Source organism: Bombus huntii, chromosome 6 (assembly GCF_024542735.1).
Source record: "Bombus huntii isolate Logan2020A chromosome 6, iyBomHunt1.1, whole genome shotgun sequence".
NCBI lineage: Eukaryota > Metazoa > Arthropoda > Insecta > Hymenoptera > Apidae > Bombus > Bombus huntii.
This window is the reverse complement of record NC_066243.1, coordinates 15,400,104-15,427,117: the sequence shown is the minus strand read 5'-3', so window position 1 is coordinate 15,427,117 and position 27,014 is coordinate 15,400,104. Positions and strand designations below refer to the sequence as shown.

Sequence of the window (27,014 nt, the reverse complement as noted above, 5' to 3'; positions counted from 1 at the left end):
ATCTTTTTAAATCATTCCCTGTTTTTTCTTTTTTTTTCTTCTTTTTTTTTCATCAGTGACTCCGAGTTACGTCAATGGACGTGGTTCGTTCGAACAAGTGGCGAACAATTTGACGAACTCGATTTGACGCGATTCCGCACAACGTTCGATTATAGTCGCAGATAAAATTCGCACTTTTAATTGCAAATGCTGCGAAACTTTACATTTCCCGATAACAGATGACACAACGGCAGCTTGAAAGTTCCATTGGAAAAAACATTCCAATGACTTCTCCTTGGATCATCGACGTGCTCGTCTGTAAAACGAACGGGTGAATGCCTGCCATTGAAATATATCCGATCGAAGAGAAAAATGTGAAGTGTCGTTGGATCGGATACGTTCGCGTTTTGATTTTGCCACAAGCACTCGAAGCATCTTCAATCAATCGCGTTGGTCGAGCGAATAGGAAGACCTTGGTCAACGATCATTCAACGATCGATTTCGGTAACAATATCCTATTCCAGTTTCAATTTCGAAAGTGTTGGGAATCGTTCTATCAAGCCATCGAGCAGCTGAAAAATTTCTGCACCGATGTTTCCCCACCTGTCCCCATTTTTCATCTATTACACGCCATCCATTTCTCCACCAATCGACACCATTTTGCTTCAGAAAACTGTTATTCCTTCGCGTTGTCTTTCCTTCTAATAAGTGGTCGATAGATTTTTATGCAAATTCGTGGTTTCGAGAACGCGATTGAAAAAGTAGGGCAGAAAATTGTAAAATCGGTAGAAAATTGTTTTACCTATCGATCGTTACACGAAGTAATTACGCACTTTGGATTAGTTTCGACGACATATACTTTCGCGTAATTTGACATATATTTCTCAGTGGTTGAGTACTTCGTTGTCGTTCGACGTGTCTTTTCTCTCGATGCCTTGCTTCGAACGGTAATGCTAACGCTATTATGAAATTGATATCGTTGTAATGAAAGTTTCCCGTGGAATTTTAAAAACACGGAGAAAGTTATTCGAAGAATTCCTTGCAATAATCAGGCTTCCGGGGGAATGAAAAGCCGCATGGACTGGATGAAGAATCTTCGACGATAGTATTGTACAGTACATATTTCGTAATAGCCGGCGGCTATTATTAAATAACTTTGCCGGAGATATAGAAAAAAGATTATACGTTATCGAGATCTGAACATTCCTGTCCCGTATAGAGCAGATTCCCTGTTTTTACCCAATTTTGTATTACGAATTTCTTGTTTCACGCAAGACGAGGCAGATTATCGGAATATATCCGAAGCTTTGACAGTTCAGACGGCTTAATCTACTAAAAGAATATGATTCTCGGCATTCTCATTTTCCTTCTCGACAACTTTCTTCGGTTACGACGCGAGTATCGCCGGAATTTATCTTATCTTAAACTTGAAACTCGTTTCTTACTTTAAACTTCAAACTCATCCGAGTCCCGATATTTTTAAATTCATTCTCCTCCGCGTTTCTTTCTTTCGCCTTCTCCTCTCTTAACTTTAATTCCATTTTCAAGTTTATCCAGTCTTAATGCCAATCCATCTCTCCGTTCCAACTTTTCAAGTCTCCGAATTCATTCTTTTCAATTTCACTGCCACCTGCTTCCAACGTTTCGAAGTTACATCGCCGTTTCGATCATCATTTTCTTTATTTTTAATTTCTTCCCGTCTTCCTCCATTCTCGATCCGACCGAATTTCCATTCCACCCGAAACACGCGTTGACTCGATTCGACCATTCGACGAACCTTCGCTGCGAGAACTTCGATCCCAACGTATTTCGAATTCCAAATTCGCTATCGGCCGAACAGAAATCCCGCACAAGTTCGCTCGCTTTAATTCCAACTCGTTTTCAATTCCAAACATACCGTTGGTCGTGTCGGAAGCCTTTGCGACTCCGCTCGTTTTAATTCTAATTCGTTCGAAACTCGATTCGTTCAAGAGCCACGACTCGTTCGAACTGACGTTGCTCGCGATGAAACCGAGCTTCATCGGCGCCTTTGCCTTTGGTTCGTGGCATGCAATAATGGCTGGTTGATCCCCAATAATGGATAGAACGCGTCAAAAGTGGCTGGCGCAGCTGCGTTTCATATATGTCCGATTTATAGCGGCATTCGTCGGCCTTTTTCGTCGAGAGGTTGTACCGTTCCTGTATTTTTTTTTTTTTTTCTTTTTTTCAATCCACGCGATCCATTACCGCGCTCCATACAGACAGGGCGAAAGGAAAGGAAAAAATGAGAAGTTGGACGTAAAAATGCACTACCTTTCGAGAACGCTTTTCATCGGGATGGAACGCGAGCATCGTCCTGTGTCACGTTCCACGAATTATTGTACATTTCTCTAGTGCCTCTAGGATGCACCGATACGATGCTCGGTTTCCAGTAGCTGCGAGCTATTATACTTTGAATCGATAAAATATATGTTGATCGATAATGAAAGTTGCTATAGAAAGGAAGGAAAGTTTGAAAAACCACTAGTCCGCCGTAACTGAATCTCTCGTTTCACCTACTTTCTACGAATCGTATCGCTGGAAGAGGTTGGCAGGAAAATATGATACTCCGACTGCGTCCATAAATCGTAAACTTTGATGATTAAATAGCGCATCTTTCAACAGCAACGTAGTAAATCTTCGGTTTAAAGAAAAAGGAAGAAAAAGAAAAGCAGAAGGTTATAACGAACGATGTTAATCTATTATAATAAATCACTGTACTCTCGAGCGAAGTATCTAAACTTTGTCGAAAACGACTACGAAGAACTCGCACGATTCTGTCTACTACGCGTTACCATACGAGTTACAGATTACACGTATAAACCGAATATCGTATCGATACGACGAAGAATCTCACGAAATGCTGACCGCGACTATTTAACATTCCAGGAGCGGAGAAAGCGGAAGCAGCGCGTCCGGTTCTCGAACGAGCCTCTCGATACCGGAAGACCTAAGCTCGCCCACCCCGTGGAAGCATCGGCGACGCGCGTCCACCTTCAACGAGGCTCATTTGGAACGGGCGGAATCGGGTTCGCCGAGAACACCCAGGAAGCGATCTTTCAGCTTCCACGAGCAGCCAGTGTTCGGCCGCGGTTCCGTTTCGCGGAAGAACTCGTCGAACGAGGAAACCTCGAGCACGCAGAGGAAATCGAGCGATAAACAGGAAGGCGAAATCGCGTTACCTCCGCCGTGTACCTGCCCCTATTTCGGCGAATCGTCCAAGAGACCACCTCCGCAACCATCCAGCGAGATCGTGATCGTTTCCAGCGATACCATGAAGCCAATCTCGGGGAAGAATCTGGAGGCTGCGTTTCTCGGTAGAAGCAACAGCGGTAGAACGGAGGCCAGCAGAAGCTACGAGCCAAATTCTGTCGTCACGTGGAGGAGCGGCAGAAGAGGATCTAGTTTAGGTGGGTGCGAGTTCATTGGCAATGAAAAGAATCGATAAAGAGGCTTTTGGTTCGATGCTGCTATTGATCTGATTTTTTTTTCTTTTTCTTTTTCTTTTGAGGTTTTGAGATTGGAGACACGAGTTCATTTCTTTCCTGGTGATCGAAAGAATTCTGTATTTTACAGAGAAAAATCTTCCTTCTCGCGATACTCGCATTAAAAGGCGATTAGGTATTGGGAATAAGGAGAATCGATAAAGTGATTTTTGATTTGCTGCTGCTATTCATCCGATCTTTCTTCTCTTTTTTCTTTCCTCTTCTTTTTTGGAAGGGGACGAGGTTTGGAATTGGAGACACGAATTCATTTCTTTCCCTGCAATTGAGACAGTGCTGTGTTTTATAGGAAACTTTCTGCTTCGCTATGCTGCGTCAAAAGATAGTTTCATTATTTACAAGTGCGAACGAGACGACCAAGAAGGATCCAGCTTAGGTAGAACGTTCAAGTTGAATGGAAATAGGAACTGGTTGGCAAAGCGGTTTCTAGAACAGTTCGGTGCCAGTTGATTTGGTTTTTTAGCCCGTCGACGCGGAAATCGATATGATAAATCGATTGTCTCGATTGCTGCCGTTTTCGTTTCTGGTCGCATTTAATTTTCTTTAGGGTATTAAAAGTTCTACGAGACGAATTTAGTGACCTAATTAATTGTCACTTTGGAGAAGCAGTTGTTAACTCGAATATACTGTCAGATGCGTTTAATGTTGCAGAACAGCTGTAGAGATTAACTGATAGTCGTTAATTTAAACACAGGCTGTAACTCAATTAATTACCAAGTTCAACACATGATCAATTCCGAAACTACGGTATACAGTGTACATCCATACACAGGGTGTGTCCTCCAAGATTAACCACCCCTTTTTAGTCATCGACTCGTATTATTACTCAATACGCTAACATGAAACCAGATTAAAATGCGAGGAATCAGAAACGCGTCGTCCTTTTGAAAGTCTCACAAATTCTTTCTCTTCGCTAAAATTTGTAAGATCGAAAGATAAAAATTCGTCGCGGAGTTAACTTTCCTCTAAATAAATGAAGATGCACGATCCATTCGAATCGTGCTCGCCACAACGAATCGTAAAATCTTCCAAAGCTACGGTCCTTTGTTTCGATTCCAAGAGAGCAACGAGACGGATAAGCAACAATTCGTAACAGCATCTTTTTCGCAATAAATGTGTTTTTCCCCATAATCCGCCCGAATCGAATTACAGCGCCCACGATCGAGACTTAGGAAACTATAATTCTTCGTTTTAATTCCACAGGGAACACAAGAACCGCGCTATTGACCACGAGAGGTGGTCCGATCCGGCGTGCAGCAACGATGCGTGCTCATAACGGAGCAGCGAGCATCAGCTCTAAGCAAAGCAGCAATTCATCCTCTCCGTGTCCGCACAGATACTCGGGGCCAGTTCGTAGCCACCATTCGAGAACCAGCAGCGTTGTTTCACGAAATAGCTCGCGACACGGAAGGATCATCAGGCTGGAGCAAAAAGCCACGAAAGTTCTAGGCGTCGTTTTCTTCACGTTCGTGGTCCTCTGGGCGCCGTTCTTCGTCCTCAATTTGATACTAGCCGTGTGTCCCAACTGTGAAAGGCAGATCAATCACAAGATCTTCGATTTGGCTACTTGGTTGGGCTACGCCAGTTCTATGGTCAATCCTATCTTCTACACGATCTTCAACAAAGTCTTCCGACAGGCCTTCAAGAAAGTGTTGCTCTGCAGATACAGAAATCAAAGCTGGAGGCCGTCCAGGTAGGCCTTCGGCCCCGGGAGACCGGGGATCGCCGTCACCAGGGTTTAAAGTCGTTAATAAACGTCGACTTCCGGTACCAGCGGAAGCGGAGGAACCGTGGTTGACCGGCCGTGGTTTCTCAACGAATTACGAGCCACGGTGAAGCTTTGGTTGTTTCATGATCGCAGATAAACTGAAGAAGATTTTGTGAAAATCTGGATAATATATATGTGTGTGTGTATGTGTGTATTCGAAGCTGCTGTGAAAGTTTAGAGTGAAAATGAAACGAGGATTCCATTGAATTAAAACGAGCGGAAGAGTGGAAGCGAGGCGAAAAGAAATTATCGAGAACATGCAGATCGTTCCTAGTTGCAACAAGTGACGTTTAGTGAATTGTGAAGTATGATAGAAAGATGTTTTCGATATAATATAGTCACGAACCATGGTCAAGCAGTTAGATCGTTCGATTGTGAAGGAAAAAGCGAAGAAGCTTTTTTGTAAAAGCTTTGATAATTTGGGAAAAATACGGAATCGAGAAAGGCAGGAAAATTGAAGCGAATACATCGTTACAAGCTGCAGTGAGTGATACTTCGCGAAAAAGAAATTCTTTTTTTTTTTCAAATAAAATAATTACGAACAACAGTGAAGGTGAGATTGATTCTCGAAGGAAAACCGAAGAAGCTGTTACGGAATCTTAGATAATCGAAAAACGAAAAATATTGAATCGAAGTGAGATATTTGAAGTTCCAGCGAGTGACGTTCGGTAAAGTTGTAAAGAACGATACAAAGAATACCCTTTCTTCCTTTTGTTAATAAAATAATTCGAGAAGCTTACGTAGATCGGATAACGCGAAGACAGGTGTACTTGAAATGAAGAGTTTCCAACGAAACTCCTAAGTGAACTACGAACTGCAATAAACGTTCCTTCCTTCTGTAGGCGGAGCTTCCGCGAGATCGGAAATCGGAACACGCGAGACGAGCAATTTAGATTAAGGACTTTAACGATAATCGACTTGTTAAGGCAGAGTTTCGACGATTAAGGTTTCCAATGCGAGCTGAACACTTCATCTTCCAAAAGCGGTTCGACGAGCTTTCGCGATATCGATAAACGAAACTACGATACTTGACCGAACTAGGTTTAAAAGAAGCGAGACGAGAGGCTAGTAGAAGGAGCTTCCCTAAATGCGCGACATAAAGCGAGCTCAAATCTTCCGCCTGACATTCATCCGTGTGTGTCGTAATTAAATTATGGCGACGATTCGAAAAATTGTCGCACCACTTCCACCCGTTCATCCCCGTACAACATCTTTACTCGTTCCGTGCGATTCTTAACACTGTGGACGTTTATGCAAATGAATATTTTTCTAAACGTCGTCAACCATACGGAACCCAAGTAGACGTTTCTTTTATCCGTTTGTTTCATAACGAGTACTATATTTTCGATATTTTATATAGGACATATTTTTGCATTTTACGTGAGTATTCTGTGAGTTTCCGCGTTCTTCGACGTTCCGTGCGTACGCATAAAAGGCGGCAGTTTATTAATAAAGAACGACGAACGCGTTAGGTCGTAACGCAAGTAATTCGCGATCTTCGTTATGATTTCCCGGTGGAAACGAGGCGCTGTTGCTCGAGAACCTTTCAGCTAACGAATTAAGGTCATTGTCCATTTAACGACACAGCAAACGAACACCAACAGCTCGGTATTAAATACTTGGTATTCTTGTACATAGTCTAACCCTTTCGCTACTAATGGCCACTGCCGTGGCCTTTCGCAAACTTATCTCTGCGTACGAATGGCCATTATAATGCACAGCTGAAGCAAATGTACTGCGAACAGTAGGTAAGATAACATTAGGTTACGTCGTAAGCAATGCGGTTCTCTTGCCAACTATCTGTTGGTAATAGGTTTGCTGCGTAATAAACAAACGCGATAAAAATATTCATAACGATAAGTATCATACGGATGATGCAAATTCTTCAACCTCCTGCGAAACGGAAGTCGAGTAATGAAATATTAATCCTGAATTAAATTGCTCTGAAATCGGACGAAATGTGCTTTCATTTTACTCGCTCGATACCTTTGGTAGTGGAAAATGATCGTTAGAGATCGTTTACTCGAAGACGATACAAAGATATAGTCGTTGATCGTTGGATTTCTATCGAGCGCACTTGGGACTTTCTCGAATCCTTTCGCCGAGAAATATTAGGTTGTCCGAAAAATGTCTTTCGCTATCTGCACGCAGTTGCTTCATCTGGCTATGTCGATACAAACATGAAAGCTACTCTGTCAAATTTTGTGGTCTTTAGCTTCGATCGTCTTCTAGCTGTCGTAGGATACGTTTCGTCTGCGTTAAAACGAAAAATGTTGTGCGACTATTATTTTCTTCTGAAACGAAAGAAACTTTCAAGACAACCTAATACTTTCATCGCGCGTTGTTCAGCGACGATGAATTTTAGTAAATTGTTACTGTAAACGATAAATAAGAGATGAATATACATTAGCATCGACGTTCGTGCGTTCTGGGCACTCTCGCGTGATAATTTATTATTTATCGCTGGATTCGTCTGCTTTCCTATCCTTCTCTCTTTTTTTAGAATTTTCCCTTTAAATATGACAATCAGACGGCTCGTAATTCGCGAAACTGATTTCTAGCCGTAGCAGAGATTAATTCGAATAATATCTCAAAGTTTTGAATCCCAGTAACTGAACAACCTTTCTTCCATCCGTTCTTTCACAATCTTACGTTAAATACGAGACAATCAGCGCTGGCTAGTAATTCACGAAGCTGACTCGCAGCCGTAGCAGAGATTTATTCGAATAATATCTCGTAGTTTCTTGATCAGAGGAACCGAACCACCTTTCTTCCGCTGTCTTTCGATGGTCGACGCAATAAAACACGACAATCACTAAAAATTACGGGACGTAGGGTTCCGAGAGGAATACGAACAGCGATGGGTCACGGGGAACCGAAACGCGAAGGTCGTAAATAGGAGCGACGTTCCTTTTCAGAACACGATCACGGATAATCGAGACTCCATTGTAAACGGAACTGATCACATTGACCACTGAAAGGTTCTCGTAACAAACAACCGGCTGCTGCGATAAAACCTACATACATAAAAGCGTATCGATACCGCTTTCTCTTGATGCGAAACCCGGGGTACCTACCGGAAGCTCTACAGCGAAAATTGAAACGGCTGTATGCTGTAGCTGGATTGGCCGAGTTCGTGTCATAAAGCAAACAGCTTGGACCAGTTGAACCAGCGGAATACTAGATTCGGAGAAAAGGAATCTGTTCGATTGTAGTTTGCAGTGGACGTAGTTTGAAAATTTCCATCCTCTCGGTATGCGTCGAGATGACCACGACGACGTGCAGCGAAAAATTGATCGCGTGTGTTCAACTTTTCAAGGAAATTAAATTCGCGCGTGTTGAAATTTTAAAGGAAATTATATTCGCTCAGGGGCAAACTAACAACAGTAGGAAGACTCTGATCGTTGATTTTCGCGTTGCAGGAGTTCGACTGAAAGGAGAGGAGGTTTAAAATCGAAGCAGAAGTTGTCACACGGCAAACTAAATTAACGAGAGACGATTCGTTTCTTCGCTCTACGCGTATCTACGTTTGTTAATTACTGAAAAAGTGGTTAGAACGTAGCTAGTTTGGAAATGCTTAAACAATCGGAGTCTGTGGACAAAATGGAACAGTCGTGTCGCCTGGCTGATCCATGTGGAACGTAGAAAAGAGAGTTCACGTTGGAAGGATGTGGTGGAATACCTGGAAGAACGGATTCCGTTTCTCCGTGCCGAGTTCTACAGCGAACGTGAGCAGAATTGACTTAATCGAAGCGAGAACAAACAGAGCGGAGAAGTCTAAAGTCGATACGACAGGCATATTCCGTTTGGTGGAAGGTAGAAAGGAAGAGTGGCTGAGCGGCGAAATAACGATCCCGATCGAAGCGAAACCGAAAGAAAGCACAAAAGCAGCTTCTCGGCAATTTTCTACCGTAAGAAGTTGCTGCTCCTTTCGACAAATTACCCTGGCGAGCGGTCTGACGATAAAACCTCAAATGGAATGCGTGAACCGACTGTCTACTGGCTGATTTCTCGCCGGTTCCCCGACACCGATTGCGTGTAATCGCAAGCAAAATCGTTTTGTAAAAGGAAAACCCAATTACGCGTTCGCGCGTATACAGCGATTTTGATATTTCTCGAACGATCGGTTAATCGAAAACGTAAGGTCTGAGAAGGTTGGTTCAAATTTTCGTTCGCGTTTCGTTGCCACTAAACATCGTTCGTAGATGAAACGTCGAATGTTTATAATCGCGCGTTACTATGATGCGCGATAATCCGATGTTTCGAACGACTGCTTAATTTGTGATACTACGACGAAAAAGAAAAATTGCGTTACTGTATATAATGATCTAATATTTTGCCAACCTCTGGCTAATTCGCGACGTTCGACCGAAAGCGTCGGTCGAACGTTGTCGGGTTGCGTCGGATCCGAGCTGTTCTCGTTTGCAGGCGGAAAATCCAACTGCGCTTGTTGCAACGTGTTGCACGCTACACGATGATTAAATATTTTTTACAGACTGATTGATTCGCGACGTCGTTCTGAACGGGTTAGTTGGATATTTGGTTGCGTTAAAGTCGCAACAAACACGTTTGTAAATAAAAAGTTCGCGCGTTACTACACCGATTCCATATCTTTTGCCGATTAATTAATCGTAAAATCGAACTGAACATCGATATAATGCGTTAAATGAAACGGAGAAGGATAAAAAGTTAAAGGTTAAAGATATCAGGTTGCCCGAAAAGTGTCTTTCTTTTGCAGACACGTCTTTTACAACGACGCATCTTTGTACAAACATGAAACCTAATCTAATCGAACGTTGCGATCTTTATTTTGATAGTACAAAATGGATCATACGTAATTCGATAAAATAATATAAAACGGAAAATATCGTGAAAATGTCGAAAGAAACTTTCCGGACGACCTGATAGGTAACAGAAGATGGAATTATCCAACGCGTGAGATTGAGATATCAACACGAAACATCGGTATCGATCTAGAGACGATTGAAAACTAACAAATACCGCGAGGTATCGTTAAGTTGGAGAAATTATTCAAGCTACCGAGTATAATCGATATGATAATTTAATTCGCGCGTTTAAGTATATTTGTAAATAGTCGTCGAACGTAATCGTCATTTATATCGTTAAGAAACGTAAATAAAATCAAGTAAAATTCACTTGAACGCGACCGCCTGTGTGTGTGTGTGTATGATCGAAGCGTAGGTGAATAACGATCGAAGGTGAAAACGAAAAGGTGAGCGTTCGAGGATTCGATTGGAGAAAGGAACTAGTGGTTAGAAAACGTTAATCTCGCGTGCTTAGTGAGAGAGTGGCGGGATCTCTGAGAGATTCTTAGGAAGATTGCGAGCCCAAGCAGAAGCCAGAAATCCCTTTCGCTAATCCTGAACCCGATTGCAATCGCGAATAAGACCTCGTTCCCTTCGATCGTACGAAATCGCTGAGTTTCCGCGATATTTATCGCTGTTCCACCGACGCGATTCTTCCACCGTTAACGCTTTGCTGATTTCACAACGACGTTACGCTTTGTGCAACTTTTCTTCGGAGGACGAACAGAACGTCGAAGGTTTTGACGATCTTCTAACGACTTTTCACTTCTATCTCGCCTTTCTGTAAGCGTCGTAATATTTATGAGCCAAGTAACAAGAGCATTATAGGTCGATGCATTGGAAATAAAGCTTCGTCAAGGAATTTCAGTTTGGCCCAGGTTAGTGCGAAATAAATATGTCGCGATACATTGTCCGAACGACAGATATTTAAGGAAAATGATATTCGTTCTAAACGTTAATTAATTGCGTTAATTATTCTAAATTGATCGATATATTTTGAGACGACTGCTGGTTTTCAAACGACATCTCATCGATGAAATATATTGTACGCCTTGAGGAATAACGACCGGCATTCTTAGACTCATTTATAAGATGATTGTACGCTATAATTCTACGCTAAACCCACGGGAAACCGTTCGATGAAACTAAACAAATGCGTTTATGTGATAGATTGGGTAAAACTAGCAGTACGTGCAACTTTTGTTAGTTTGTCGTATTTCACAGTTGGTTTGTTTTCCCTTTTCGTCGGGGAAAAAATACGTCTCGTCGTATTTCATTTACAGAAACCAAATCGCAGATCGATAAGCTAAAATTGTGACGGGCCTGTAACTGAAATAAATGGCTGGAAATAACGAGGACGAATCACCCGCAAGCAATACAAACTATAGAAAGATGACACGCAATTTGGTAACGATAACACGGTTCTAGGACAACAATTGAATAAATAGTTAATCGCAAATCGCATTTGCGTGACGCGAGATTCGTTAAACGGTCCGTCAGCAAGTTAAAATTAATCATCGCAAGAGCAACGTTTGAATAGAATGATTAACGCGGTCATAGCGTAAATAAACAACAAACGCAAGGTAGCCCTGCGTGAAAATCGATTTTTCAAGCTGATGGTGGCCCCGGCTTTCGACTTCTCGCCCCTTGCACAAATGCAAAGCAGAGGAACAGAAAAAAATCAGAAAAACATGGAAAATCGAAAGAAAGCTTCGAACTGTCAAAAAGACGAGAAATGTAAAGGCGATAACGTTGCGTCGCTGCGGAAACGACGAACGAATCGAAAATATAGAAATATGACGAATTACAAAGCAGCAAGGGATAGGATTTTAGAATATCAGAGGGAGAAAAAAGAAGAAAGATTAATCAGAAAAGCAGGAAGTCTGAAACGTGATAGAGTCCAGATAGTACGACGACTGAAATTAAAATTAAAATTAAGTGGGTTAAAGAGGGTTATAAATCGGTTAAAAAAAAAAGTAAAGAGATATTAACAAGAAAGTGTAATGAATCAAAAAACTAAAGACGAGAGAAACGAAGCACGAAAAAAGAAAATAAAAGGTACGGAGGCAAAAGGTTAAAAACGAAGACGGAGGAAATAACGATCGGAAAAGAAAAGGTTAAAGGTAAAGGAAGAAAAATTATGAAAAATCGAAAAGGAAAAAAAAAGCTGAAATACGAGGGGGGGGGGGGGGAGGCGATGGATGGAAAAAGTGAAAGGTGAAAGACAGTTTCACCTCAACCCTAGACGCTGAAATAAGGGTAGTGAGAGAGGGAGGGGAAATAAAGGAAGGAGAGGGGATAATGAAAGATTACCAGCAGGTCGATAGGAAAACGATTAAGCTAAAAAACGACCGATAATTTTCATCCTATGAAATCGAACAAATACGATAATAACAAATTTATATGCCATTTATATACCTCGCCTATAATACACGCAACTATTAATTGCAATTACGATATGAGAGCAAATTCGACGCGATTCAAGACTGATATAATTAATTTTTAATTGTTTAGATACGTAACCCGAACGCGAATCCTAATTTACGAAGGATAAACACGTCGTTATTTAATCTGCTAGTAACCGCGTCGACGATTCCCCAAGTCGGGATCGACCTCGTTCTTAGTTTGAATTTCAGTTTAACAATTTCATAGAATTTACAAAGCGGATAAACAGTCGGAGCGGTCGTTAAATGCTGGAAATTATGCGAGCAAGAAGAAATCGAGACGGCCGGATTCTTCGTAAAACTCGCAACAACTCGAGGAATTTGTTCGCGCTGACACGCCATACAACTGGGCAAAATAACCACATAAAATAAACAGTATTCTAATCCAATTAAGCTTTATCCCATATAAGAGATTCGATCCTGATCATGAACTTTAGACCGTAGCGAATTTTGAGACCACGGTGCGGCCGCGCCACCGTAAATTCGGATCAACTTGGACAGGAATTTAAATAACTAATGGTTCAGCTTCAAAGGAGCTTCAAGAGCAAGATAAGCCGCGGAGTGATGGAAGCTCTTAGGTTAATCCTCTGTGGGAACCGCTACTCCAGTAATTATTTGACACAAGTCTGCGAATCTAAAAGTAATCGATCCGCGCACGTATTATAAATTTGAATTTAAACAAACATCTATAACAGATGATAATGATTTGATTATACGTGTTACTCGAATAAAATACTTGACATATTTTGCTAATTACTTCAAGTAATTTTTTTTACCAATTTCGCGAATAATTTCGCTATTATCCGAGTCTTTTCTTCTTTCAAGTAATTAGTTAAATATTTGAAACAGAGAATATTTTTGCCTCTGACAGATCGAATCTTCTCTAAATTAATATAGTATCGGCTAAATTAGTATGCAACCAATTATATCATGGAAAATAGCGATTTCCAAAAGCTATGATACTCGTGCAAACGAAATTGGCTTCTGCCTCGTTACCGAATACGCAAATTCCATTAACTACTGCAAGTAATACATTTACAGAATCTGATTTCAAGTTATTATAACTATCTATAACGTAGAACAACCTGTGTATATAGGATAACGCCAAACGGTATCCTTTTTATACTGCTGTAAATATACTATAAATATCGATATTTCGAAATACGCAAGCATTTTTTAATAATAAAAAAAAAAAAGTAACGCGCGAACTCGTTCGAATTTAATTGCCGGAATTGTAAAATACACGACCTGAAATACCAAATTTTTGCGCCAGTGTCGTTAAAACGAACCAACTATTCGAAAGGATTAAAAAAGTAATCGAGAGATATCGTGGATATTAAGCGGAAAAATCTAACTTTTATTATAACGTCGAATATGTAAATTCTTTTTAGACTAGAGCTGCAAATAAGAAACGACGATTCTTTAAAGTTTAGCGCACGTAATTAATAAAACGTCTATTATAACGATAAATTCGTAGATTCTTTGTAATCGAAAGTTGCACGTTAAAGAGAAGCTTCCTGACGCGATGCAACTTCCTAACGATTTCCCCATTGGTCATCTGGAATTTTCCTAAGTCTAAGTAACGTTCAACGTTTTTACCAACACTGATATTTATAAAAGTGGTAGCTGTGCGCGCGTACAAGAGCAAAGAGCGGAGAAGCATGCAACTGCTGTAAGTTTGTGCGTGCAGTTGATCGCGCCTTCTGTATATCAGAATCACACATCGTGCAAATATATTCTTCGTAGCAGTCGTCCCGCTGCGCGTAATTAACGTTGTCTGTCACGCTTTGCAGCGTTAACACGCAGCGTTACGGTAACTTATTTTTCGTGGAAATGATCGCTCGATCGATGGAACGAACTTCCGTGTCACGAGAGTAATTTCGTTTCGAAGAAATTGTTTAAACGAAATTGTAATCATTAAGGACTATATTTCATCGTGTAAAGTTTTAACACCGTTTTACCACTGTTAATTTATAATAAATTGTTTCGACAAATTATTCTCGATTAATTATTCTAGTAAGTTATTCCCCCCCAGAGGCTTCCTAATATTATGACAGGAAGGATTTGCACAGGAGATTAAAACAAAATCCTGCAAATACGCAACGTTATACTTTCACGCATTATCATTTAACTACTTTAGTATGTAAAAGTTGGTTTTACGTTTTAATTACTTTATTCCTTTCTTAATTATGTATTATTCTTCCCAGCTTCGTGCTTATATCGTGGCTCGTTTAAAAAATACATTCGAACGAAATCACGGTGTTCGCAATTGTTGGAGAATAAAGGCACACCGATGATAAAATTGTTAACTCGACGGAAGAAACACAGTAGCAAAGACGTGATATTTCGCATTGTACTTCTAATATCCAGAAATCAATTCGCATTAGACGGTCAAAGGAAAAGTAGGTCGAACTGCTCGAATGAAGTTCTCGATGCGAGATATTCAGCTGGTTGGATGATCAGTGGGATATATACAGTCAGTCAGGAAAGTCTACGTAAACCTATCGGATTTTATTTATCCGACCGAAGAAATTAAAGATCCTTTGTCACGGAATTATTTCTACTTGCGCATCGATGCGATTCTTATTAACGAATTTCTACAAAGAATTACAAATATTTGAACGTTTAACTGGCAAAACTTAACTGGCATGAAAGATTATACCAGAAATTACACAACCTTTGACTTTCTTTCAACGCCAACGAGATACGTGTGTAGTAAAAATATTGTTAATATTTAAATAAATCTAAAAAATATGAATGTAACGTTAAACCTAACATTTCTGCGATTTCGCGCAGACATAACAGGCGTATGTAATATTTCTAACGTTGTATTTCATATTTTTATATCTTTTTTTCCTTTTTCTTGGCAAATCTGAAAGCGAACAGCGTTACACCTCGATGTGATAAAAGAATTTTCGGAGCTGGCGTTTTCACTTTGACATTTTATGAAGGTTGTATCGTAGACTTTTGTGACTGACTGTATATATCCCTGGTACTGATTACTTACGAATTTCGTTATTTCATCGCCACGATCGCGCAAAAGTAGAAACGGATTTTCCATCAGCGACCAAGTCTCGTCTCGCATATAGAAGCCCGTCTTTGATCGTAAAAAGGTTTTACCTGGTTGTTGTTTTTGGCTAGCGTCGAGAACGTAATTGGCAAATTATATAAAATTTCAATACGTAAATCTGGTACGTAAATGATCAAGATATTTGAAAAATCGATATACGTACTTCGTCAGCCTGGACAGAAAGTAGGACAAAAGTACGTGATCCTCTTTTTGTCGGTAAAATGAATTCGTATAATTTACTTAATTCGACGCAAGTTTCGAAAATAGGATTTTTCAATTTATCTCTTACTATTCTTTGCGATCGTTCTAAATTGAATATAAACGCGATCGTGGAATTAACATCTCGATGCATTCAGAACGTCAGTTGATCAATTTCCATACGACATAAATGTAATATAAATATAGAAAAATGCAAAAGTTTCAATAACAAGTAAAGAGTTTAAAACACTATACAGATAACAAATAAGAAAGTTTTCTAATCTGTCGAAATGTGAGACTGCAAATTGAAAATGAAATGTTTGCTAATTAAAATTGAATTTTCATTTTTCCCCTCGGAACTAATACTTGGAATAAACAACTATTAACCCCTTGCACTCCGAATTTTATTTCAATTTCGTTACCAGCAGCTGCCAACGCTTTTAACTGTTTTATTTGAAATTTGCTTTAACTAAGAAATAAGACAATTTAAGTAAATAAAGGAAGAAGCAAATTCACTTAAACACCAGTTTCATTCTCACTATTGTTGTATTTTGTAATTTTTAAGTGTACGATATATATCTTGAAACAATTTCTAATATTCGCTATTTAAAATTGAATTTTCATTTTTCCCCTCGGAACTAACACTTGGAATAAACAACTATTAACCCCTTGCACTCCGAATTTTATTTCAATTTCGTTACCAGCAGCTGCCAACGCTTTTAACTGTTTTATTTGAAATTTGCTTTAACTAAGAAATAAGGCAATTTAAATAAATAAAGGAAGAAGCAAATTCGCTTAAATACCAGTTTTATTCACGCTATTGTTGTATTTTGTAATTTTTAAGTGTACGATATATCTTGAAACAATTTCTAATATTCGCTATTTAAAATTGAATTTTCATTTTTCCCCTCGGGACTAACACTTGAAATAAACAACTATTAACCCCTTGCGCTCCGAATTTTATTTCAATTTCGTTACCAGCAGCTGCCAACGCTTTTAACTGTTTTATTTGAAATTTGCTTTAACTAAGAAATAAGGCAATTTAAGTAAATAAAGGAAGGAGCAAATTCACTTAAACACCAGTTTCATTCTCACTATTGTTGTATTTTGTAATGTTTAAGTGTGCGATATATATCTTGAAACAATTTCCAGAATACAATCGTCATTTTCTTTCGTACGTTTCACAAAAAAAAAAAGTGGAACTGAAAGAATGTCGAATGGAACTCGACAAAGGAACTCCTGAGATAAAAACTAACGTCGAGTCACATTCGACACAGAAGTGCAAAAGGTTAAAACTAGAGCAATATTAAAGCGATATTATTTTTGTTATTTTATATATGAGAGATTTTATCTTGCATTACTGTGTATATTCAGAACCACGGGAAAAAATCCATTAACCCGTAGATCGTGTAACATCGACTGGGCATTACGAATGCATCAACATCGAACCCAATAACCTTCGCTCCCAGCGGTTTCCACGACCTCGTAAAACACAAATCCGGCCAACCTTGCCAAACATTTCACCTACCCGTTTCTCTCGGATCCAAATGACAAACGAAATACACCGTGGCGCACAGTCTTTAATCACGCTGTTTCCTTTCCTCTTTCGATCGCGGCCGATCGCATAAACAGGCTGAAACGAACGCCCAGAAGAAAAGGGGACTGGCGAACACTTCAAAGGCTGCACGTTGTTAGCAGAGTCGCAAACGAGAAAAGCAAAAGGATAGAAGACAACAAAGGGGCGGTCGCCGGTTCTTTTGAAAGTGGCAGTCGTTCGCCTGATTCCTCCGAGCTTTTGTAAACCTGCACCGATCTACCCTTTCGCGGAGAAGACGCGCATCCCCCGGGAGAAATATGTTTGTTGTGTGGCCGGGTATCGCGAACAGAGAATGACGTCGATTCATCAGCGTGCTACGCCTCGAAATTATCTGACGTTTGCCGGATTTTTCACGCTAGCCAGCTTCCAGTCTCCATCAGCGAAATTACGGACCAAGATCGAGCGATTCCAGGCGGATGACCCGGTGCAAACAAAACACACGGCTTATCCGATGGTTTGCAGATGTATCGCTGGCCAGACAACCTTTGTATTAACTAAAATTCTTAACTGTGCGCCGCAAAGTATTGTATTTTCTCGAGGACGTTGCAATTATACGACGTTCTTCGTGTTACGAATTTTATTGTCAGCTCTAACGTAAAAACCCGCAACAGAAGATTGCGCGGTATCTTCGAAGGAATTATCTAGACACTTTATATTAGGTGTCTAACTCGATGTAAAAATATTTGATATAAATCTAAGTATAAAAAAAAATATTGAAGATAAATGAAAAGAAAGGAAATGCTTCGTTCTTGAAATCGCGTTTCTACGGAATTTCAGGATTTATAACCAAGTTTAAATCCACGGTAGGTACGAGTCGTTTCGATGAAAAACGAAGAATTCTGTCGCCACTAGTTTCCCAATTTTAATATCCAACTGTCTTCCTCGAGAAGCCGAAGAGGACGAAGATTTTCTCGTACAGTGGCGGATTAGACTCGCGATTTAACGCGGGGTAATATTAAAAGAGGTGGACGCGCGTATTTTCGACCTCGTTGCCGATCAAACGTCAGAAATGGCAAGTCGGTCGGTTTCAACGTACCTTCATTCATCACCGCGGGGATTCAATCAATAACCAGGTTCTAAGAAAAACAAGCTGGTCGTTCGATCGAAAAGCGAATCGGCCAGGTCGCACGAACCTACAATACGGTAAAAGCCGAAAGTGGACGTGGAGCGTGTGCTACGTGTTAGTGAAATCAAGCGGGTAAAAAAAAAGGTACAAATCGTACAAACTCGTGTTCGAAAATGCTTTATGGAAGAGTTAGAAGCGTTCGAAGATTTCCGGCGATGTCGTCCGTGGTTTATAAAAATATCGTACAAACGGAACACCGGTTATCCAAGATGCGTTTAGTATTATAAATAGATGATACTATGTATTTCTACAAGAACAGAAACGTTCGGAAAATTTCGACGATCGTTAGTCCTGCGTTGCTTGCGGAAGGAGAAAATTTCTCGCATTTATCGTATGTCATTATACATTGGTAGAAGAATTGATAAAAGTTGATAAAAAGACTCTTATAACTCTTCGAAAAATCATTTCCGGACGTAGGTTAATACGAACTTGTTTCATCTACGTTAACGAATAGTGTAAGCTTCGTCTCGATGTTTTCGCACACCCTGTACGCATCTGGAGGATAAAAAATTTATTTAAAAATTCTTTAGCATTAGGTCGCTAAAGTTATCGCAAAAGTCTACGAAAATTGATCTTGTTCGGCGTCTCACATGGAACGAATTATAAATTCATTCGTCGTGCGCGCTAATAGGTTCTTTTGTCTTCTCTGAAAATGCCATAAGAGCCACGAAATAATCGCAGAAGAATACAAATTTCAGTTGCCCTAAGTTAGCCCCGTTGCAACCACGAAACAATTTTCCAACAAACAAACAAATAGGCGAACGTTATTTTTCAACGAAGAAGCACGAAAACAAAGAGGAACAAACTGTGTGTGTTAGTGGAGAGCACACGAGAGCCAGCAACCGATGACTAGGAACGAGACAAGCCGCGAAACGAAGAAACAAGATGATAGAGCAACGTCCAAGTGTTTCGTAAACAGTAGCCCGAAACAAATCGAAGAAAACAGCCATAAATAACGATTTCTTGGGATTTCGACGAGTACTGACGCGTTGGGGCGACAAAACGCGTGGCATGGAGGCGGAGAACGAAGCCGGCTCCCACCTATATTCGACTTGACGTTAATTAACCCTCGGCACGCGGCAAAATAATCGCACCGACCGTGATACGAGTTCCCAGCCAATCGACAAAAAGGACGTGAGAATTGCGGGGCAAAACGATTTCTCGTCTTTTTCTTTTTTTTTTTCTCTTTCTCCTTTTTTATTTTTATTTCAGATTAGCCTTAACGTCGCTTTCACATCGAAGGTTAGTGGTAGTAAGCCACGGATTTTTATGCGATATCACATTTTTACGAACGTAAATAGAAAAATATGATTTAAATGATAATTTATTTCCTCCGATAAACATCATATTTTACACGGAATATTTTATACAGCTTTGCATATTATGCGCATCCCATGCGTCTTTGAATTTCCTATTTAAACCGGCTCGACTATATGTTTTACTATATCGTACAACGTTTACGGGACATATCGGGAAAACTAATAACTGGTTTCGCTACAAACCTGAAACTGAGAATGCAAGTTGCTGCGCGTGTCTGGCTTTCATAAGCAGCCGGAATTTTACTCCGCCCCTTCGCCTTCGCTTTGCCTTCTACGGACAGTTATCGAACGCTAACTGCATCCTCGTACTTTCAAACTTCTAAATTTTTATTATAACAGCAACGTGCCCGCGTTTCAGGATATCCTTGTTGCACGGGCTTCTACGTGTCAGCCAGTCTGTTCAAAGTTCGTACGTTTGAAGTTCCAACGTGTCAAGGGGGCTTCAGCGAAGCTCCGTTTGTACGAAACCGATGACTTTTAAGGATTTGCAAGGGGACCGTGATAATACGTTTCAATTAGGTAATTGCGCACGCAAGCATTTTCAAATGTTAATGCCGAATTCCAGTTCTAAATTGATTTTCGTAACTAGACTGCGAACCAACGTTGCACGAACGAGTTTACTCGAAATTTTGCGCTATCATAATGCACAGAATAGAGTACGTATAACGTGCAAGAATGTATAGGGTGTCCAAAGTAGAGTACTCGTTGTAACATCTAATACACGAGACAAATTGTGTGGAAATATTCCGGCTTTGAAATCGTATCGAGAATGTTTTTCAAATGCGATTTCTATTGGATTTTTCAATTCTCGACATAACGATAACAATTTTGGAAACTAGAAGCGATATTCGCGAAGTGGCGGTGGTCTGCTTCTCGATTTCGTAATAGGAAAATCTTGAATGTATATGGAAATTATGGTGACAACGTATTCGAATATATTCGTGAAATGTCAAGGAAGACGAGTTATTAAAGCGACCAATTCGCGAATGCGACGAGAACTCGCTGGCACTCTGCCGGGGATGCAACTTAGAATTCAATTTGCTCGCGTTAACTTTACTCCGCTGCTAGAATTTCTTAATTTCGTAATCTTCGAGAGCGACAAAGCAGCAACGCTGAATACTTGCATCATTTGCAGAAAACATTTAACTGCGATAACGATTCGACGCGACAAGATGTTCTCGGAATTCTATTATCTCCTCTTCGTTTACGTTTGTCCGACGATCATCGTGCAACGTTCCACGAATATCGTTTCAAAGTCTCTCTTTATCCTTGCCATTTTCTTGTGTATCGAAGAGGCGACGAAGGTTTCCGCTAGAATTGCAAAGCCACGAAAGTCGGAGCAACGCTAACCCATGACTAGACGCGCGGAACGTTTCGAAAACTCAATTTCGTTTCTTGCCTCGAGTTAATTCCCTCGCGATAGTTACCGCGTGATAAGGTTAAAGTTGACTTTTACGATCATCGAATATTTTTCGAGCGCGACGAGGTTCCAAAGGTGGCTGGAAAATGCGAATTTGCGGCGGCAAGCAATTTCTCAACGCACCGATAATCCTTTAGGCGAAGAATCCAATTTCCAGCCTGGCGTCAGCTTCATTCTCTTAGAATAATCGGCACGCGCTAATCGCCACTGTGCTTTCTTCGAAGCTTAAAAATATTATCAATCCATATAAGTACGCGCTAGCACGTTTAGTATCGAAACGCGTGCCCCTTTTCCCATCAGACGTCTTTCAATTACAAAATTTTTACCGATTTTAGTTTCCATAATCGTCGCGTACCCTCTCGTCCATAAATCACCGGACATTCACCTATTTCAGGCAAAATGAATGTTTGAAATTTTTATTTAGTAGCCGATCAAACGAACTCTTGTTTGTCGAATCCGCTTGTTTAAAACGTGAACTCTTACCGTATTAAAAAAAAAATCATAGATAGCGAGGGAATCAAACTCCTATAATTTATCAGATAAACTCCAACTACATAAAACAAATTTTGTTATTCGGCAGTTCTATTCGGTCGAGTTAAAATCTGCACGATTTTATACTATAAAACGATCTGCATTACGAAATAAAGTTAGCGTGTACGTTAAACGTTGAGATCGCATAACGTCAAAGATAAATACGTTTTAACGATCATTTTGTCCAAAGGCAAATATCCGATGATTTGTAGACGCATGATAGAATATTACGACGCGATTAAATTGATTTGCAGAAAGCGACCTGACTTCCTGGCTATAGTCATCGTTCGTAAAGTCACGTTACGTGTATTATACCAGTTAAAAGTAAAAATAGATACTCGATCGTTCTTGTAAATCAGCAAACAGAATAAGAAGAATAGTTGCACTTCGTTCTTGTTTGATTTTGTTCGCCAGTGATAACTAACAATCGTCATCGAAGTCGGCGACTTTGAAAGTTTTTAATCGCGATGCTTGTTGAATTTGATAAGCTCGAAGGAAGTTTCGAAGTAGCAAAGAAAATACAAAGATGCAACGGTAACCCCGAAGCGCTTGGGGATGTAGCTGAAATTTAATTTCCTTTGTCGCGTTAACTTCGTTTTGTCGGAAGTTACCGGTCGCTAATTGTGTCACCATCTTTTTCGGCTCTTGAAACTTTTATCGCGCGTTTTATCGTCCTGTTCCTATATTTACGGACATCGAACAATTTCCTCGCGTATCGAACTTTCACAAAACTGTTATTTCAGAATTTCAAATTGCCAGATGCGACACAGTTACAGGACAACGAGGCCGTAAAATATGACGAACGACGACCAAATAAAACGATAAAATCGACGAATCGTTGCCGGCGTCGTCGAGGCTTTCGGTTTTGCAATTGGAAATTTCCTACGATATTTGCGTGTTCTTTGACGCTAACCTTACTAGGCTCGGTTAAATGACCAGCTTCGAAATTTCAATTTCATTTCAAATTCTACATTCATCGTCGTTTCTTTCGTTCGCCCAACTTTATGTAAATTGTTACATTAACGAAACCTGAGAATTAATCGGATAATATACTTTTAATTAATTAGAATAATCGAGTATGTTTGGAAGATAGTACAAATATAAGTTCCATTTAACACTAACTTTATTCCTTCTCTTGCGTCTTGAATTTTGACAATTACGTGAAATTACCTGAACGCTGCATCATACAAAAATCCAGCAAGCTAACGCTAAATGTTCACATCCGTTTAATTCGAAAAATTCTCTCATCCGTTAAAACCCACTTCTGCCAGCCTTCCCAAAATACGTCTCTTCCGAGCGAATTTCTTCCGGACAACTAACCTTAATCCAGCATTTCTCTGGCCAGTCGTGCGCCTCCGTCTCCTAAGCTCGCGATAGAATCGCGTCGCATTTCTCAGACCGACGGATCCTTATTGATGTACACGCAAGGACATCCGTCATAAGTCGTTCTATCGTCAGAGGAAAATTGCCCTCGTCAAAAATCAACAAGTGAGCCATTTCGAGCGTCTAATTCATTGACCAACTGGTGGACGAGACACGCCGATTTTCATATTTTTACATTGTATTTGGGGTGTTTTATCGGAAACAACGACGACAGAATACATCGCCATATCACTGCTGAGCATAGATAATGGGACGCGCGATTCAAAAATTGTCAAATTTGCTTTTACCGTAAAAATAGACTGCACCGTGTTTCTACTTTTATCGCGTACGGTATATTTAGAATTGCATCAGTTTTATGTCAAAAAACAAATATTATTATTTTTTTTTATTATAAGTATTATTATTCATAGCCTGTCCTTAGCTTTGCGACAACGCTGGCTCATTCTCGCGGTTGTTTTGTGGCGCCTCAAATAAAAGCTCTCGCGAGAACCAGCGTATCTTCTGCTTTTATCGTCGCTCGTAAATGACTGGCGAAAATTTCTTGACAAATTTTAAAAAGTTTCTCCTTTAAAAATTTCATTGTTTTTTTAGTTGCGTCACTATCACAGCAACGATGTGATATAATAGTGGAACCTCGATGGTTAAAACGTGGATTAACGAAACGATGGAACATCGAAGTATCGATTGGTAGAAAATTTGGGCAGAACGACACGTTCACTCGATAATTTTCCTTAAGTGAGCTTGCACTCTGACGCGGAGCATCGAAAATTCGAATCAATGGCCGGACAGTTGTGAAAATTGCCGTTGAATCTTTCCAGTCGACAAGGGACACAGCTAATTGCGCCGGATTGCCAATTATGTATGGCAATTCCAAGGTGGCCATTTCGCCTCGACAGCGGAACGACGAGCAAGATGGTACGTAGAATTGCGAGAGGCACGAATTTTGAAGGGAAAGGGAAAGCTCGGTAAATTGTCGCTCGCTTAATGCTCAGCAGGATGCTCTGATTGCGAATGCCGAGTAGCAGGATTGGCCGCCTGACTAATGCAACTGCGCTGCATTAACATTGCTCTGCTGCTATGACGAGAATCCCAGATGCGTTTAATTGCCCCCGGAGACACGTTTAAAAGGATAAATTGGCAAGGTTGTTTAAATATAACGCATCCTTCTCTGATAATTTCGACGATAAAGGATTTTCAAAAGTTTGAAGTTTGACAACAGTCTTCTTTGTCTGTTATCTATGGCAACGACGAGCCGAAACAGAATTTTTGGGTTCGCGAGCTCGAGTCGAAGACGCGTTTAAAAGGATAAATTGGCAAGGTTGTTTAAATATAACGCATCCTTTTCTGGTAATTTCGACGATAAAGGATTTTGAAAAGTTTGAAGTTTGACAGCAGTCGTCTTTGTCTGTTATCTATGGCAACGACGAGCCGAAAGAGAATTTTTGGATTCGCGAGCTCGAGTCGAAGACGCGTTTAAAAGGATAAATTGACAAGGTTGTTTAAATATAACGCATCCTTTTCTGGTAATTTCGACGATAGAGGATTTTGAAAAGTTTGAAGTTTGACAACAGTCGTCTTTGTCGGTTATCTATGGCAACGACGAGCCGAAAGAGAATTTTTGGATCCGCAGGCTCGAGTCGAAGACGCGTTTAAAAGGATAAATTGACAAGGTTGTTTAAATATAACGCATCCTTTTCTGGTAATTTCGACGATAGAGGATTATCAAAAGTTTGAAGTTTGACAACAGTCTTCTTTGTCTGTTATCTATGGCAACGATGAGCCGAAACAGAATTTTTGGGTTCGCGAGCTCGAGTCGAAGACGCGTTTAAAAGGATAAATTGGCAAGGTTGTTTAAATATAACGCATCCTTTTCTGGTAATTTCGACGATAAAGGATTTTGAAAAGTTTGAAGTTTGACAGCAGTCGTCTTTGTCTGTTATCTATGGCAACGACGAGCCGAAAGAGAATTTTTGGATTCGCGAGCTCGAGTCGAAGACGCGTTTAAAAGGATAAATTGACAAGGTTGTTTAAATATAACGCATCCTTTTCTGGTAATTTCGACGATAGAGGATTTTGAAAAGTTTGAAGTTTGACAACAGTCGTCTTTGTCGGTTATCTATGGCAACGACGAGCCGAAAGAGAATTTTTGGATCCGCAGGCTCGAGTCGAAGACGCGTTTAAAAGGATAAATTGACAAGGTTGTTTAAATATAACGCATCCTTTTCTGGTAATTTCGACGATAGAGGATTATCAAAAGTTTGAAGTTTGACAACAGTCTTCTTTGTCTGTTATCTATGGCAACGATGAGCCGAAACAGAATTTTTGGGTTCGCGAGCTCGAGTCGAAGACGCGTTTAAAAGGATAAATTGGCAAGGTTGTTTAAATATAACGCATCCTTTTCTGGTAATTTCGACGATAGAGGATTATCAAAAGTTTGAAGTTTGACAACAGTCTTCTTTGTCGGTTATTTATGGCAACGACGAGCCGAAAGAGAATTTTTGGATCGGCGAGCTCGAGTCGGAAATTTCGCGAGGTTTTACAGATCCTCGGCATCCGAGAAGTTTATTTTTTATTTCTTTAGACAAAGCATCGTACCCTAACAAATTATTTACATGAAAATCGAAACGACGAAGAAACGAGGATAAGAAAAATTTTATCCGAACGGAAGAACCATCGAATCGATATTTTCGGAGAACGGGAACTTCTTTTCCACTCAGCCCTTTCGACGAGATTGTCGGTTATAACTGACACATGCCAAGCACAATAATCTCTATCAGCTATAGACGATAGTTTGAAACAGCTCTACACGTCGATTGTACAAACTGGTCGTTGCTGCACTCGTATTTCTAACTCATTTACAGATCTCTTTTTTTTCGTAACATGGCAAGATTCAATTTTCTTCGAACGATTATTCTTCGAAGTAGAATTTATAACAGTTTGAAATCGAATTTAAAGAAATTTAAGATTAAATTTGTTTACGTATGTGTCGGTGTATGTATTTATTACTTATCGATTGTTACGAAGCTACAAATTTATTTTCAACGTAATCTCTGTACATCTGAACGTTCGAAGCTACCTCATACGTTATATATAGTTATGCTTCGTGTTCGAAGAACTTGCAATTTCACTGAGCGTTAAATAATATACAGAGAGCAGAGGGGAAATTTCATTCCTCGGACAAAACGCGGTGAAACTTGCAATACGAAGAGATGATTTCTCCAGAGAAAGTAAGTATATTAGGCGAATTAATATTTTCGTTGCCATTGCCTGCGTGTACAATTTAATAGAGTAGTTTTAGTTAATTACGTAAAAACGTACTTTAATTAAAAGTACTTAGTAGCGATGATAGGAATTGCCAAGATTGCACAGAAAGAAACACAAAGAAAACGATGGATTACCAGAATTACCAGAAGCTATAACGAGTCCGCGAACACTTAGACGATCTTATTAAACTCGATTTATCGTTGAATAAATTCAATAAGGATACGTAAAATGGGTGAAAAAATCTCAGCGTACGATTTAATCTCTTTTTCGACTGTTGTCCCGAATCGGTGATTTATTATATCCACGGCAGGCAGCTATAAATTTCTCCTAATCTTCTCGCGAATCAGAATTCAATTAAAGGATACGCAGATGTAAGAAACGGAAAAGGATTGTTTGGCTTAAAAGTAGCGGTGTTGCCAGTCGAGATAATAGAAATTGATTAAAAACGTTCCTTCGCGCGATGAATTCAGCTAAGACTATGCAAATTCAAACCCAGATACGTCTAACGAGAAGAAAGTATCTTGATGCCGTAAAGATCAAAGGGATTAACGAATTTACCAAATATTTT

At 40.0% G+C, this 27,014-nt stretch overlaps 2 protein-coding genes across 4 annotated transcripts in view; one reads left to right on the top strand and one right to left on the bottom strand.

The window, feature by feature from the left end:
- Nucleotides 1–14,535, top strand: part of LOC126867136 (5-hydroxytryptamine receptor 1A) — a 128,861-nt gene extending 114,326 nt beyond the window's left edge. For 2 of the 3 annotated variants that reach the window (XM_050621343.1, XM_050621345.1), the window contains exons 6-7: nucleotides 2,887–3,407; nucleotides 4,704–14,535. In XM_050621343.1, the coding sequence (XP_050477300.1) occupies nucleotides 2,887–3,407; nucleotides 4,704–5,197 (1,015 nt within the window). In that variant the 3' untranslated portion in view covers nucleotides 5,198–14,535. The other variant, XM_050621346.1, reaches the window with a different exon arrangement.
- The window catches only part of LOC126867132 (26S proteasome non-ATPase regulatory subunit 1), a 94,819-nt gene that overhangs the window by 17,128 nt on the left and 50,677 nt on the right, over nucleotides 1–27,014 (bottom strand). The gene's annotated exons all lie outside the window — the stretch shown is intronic.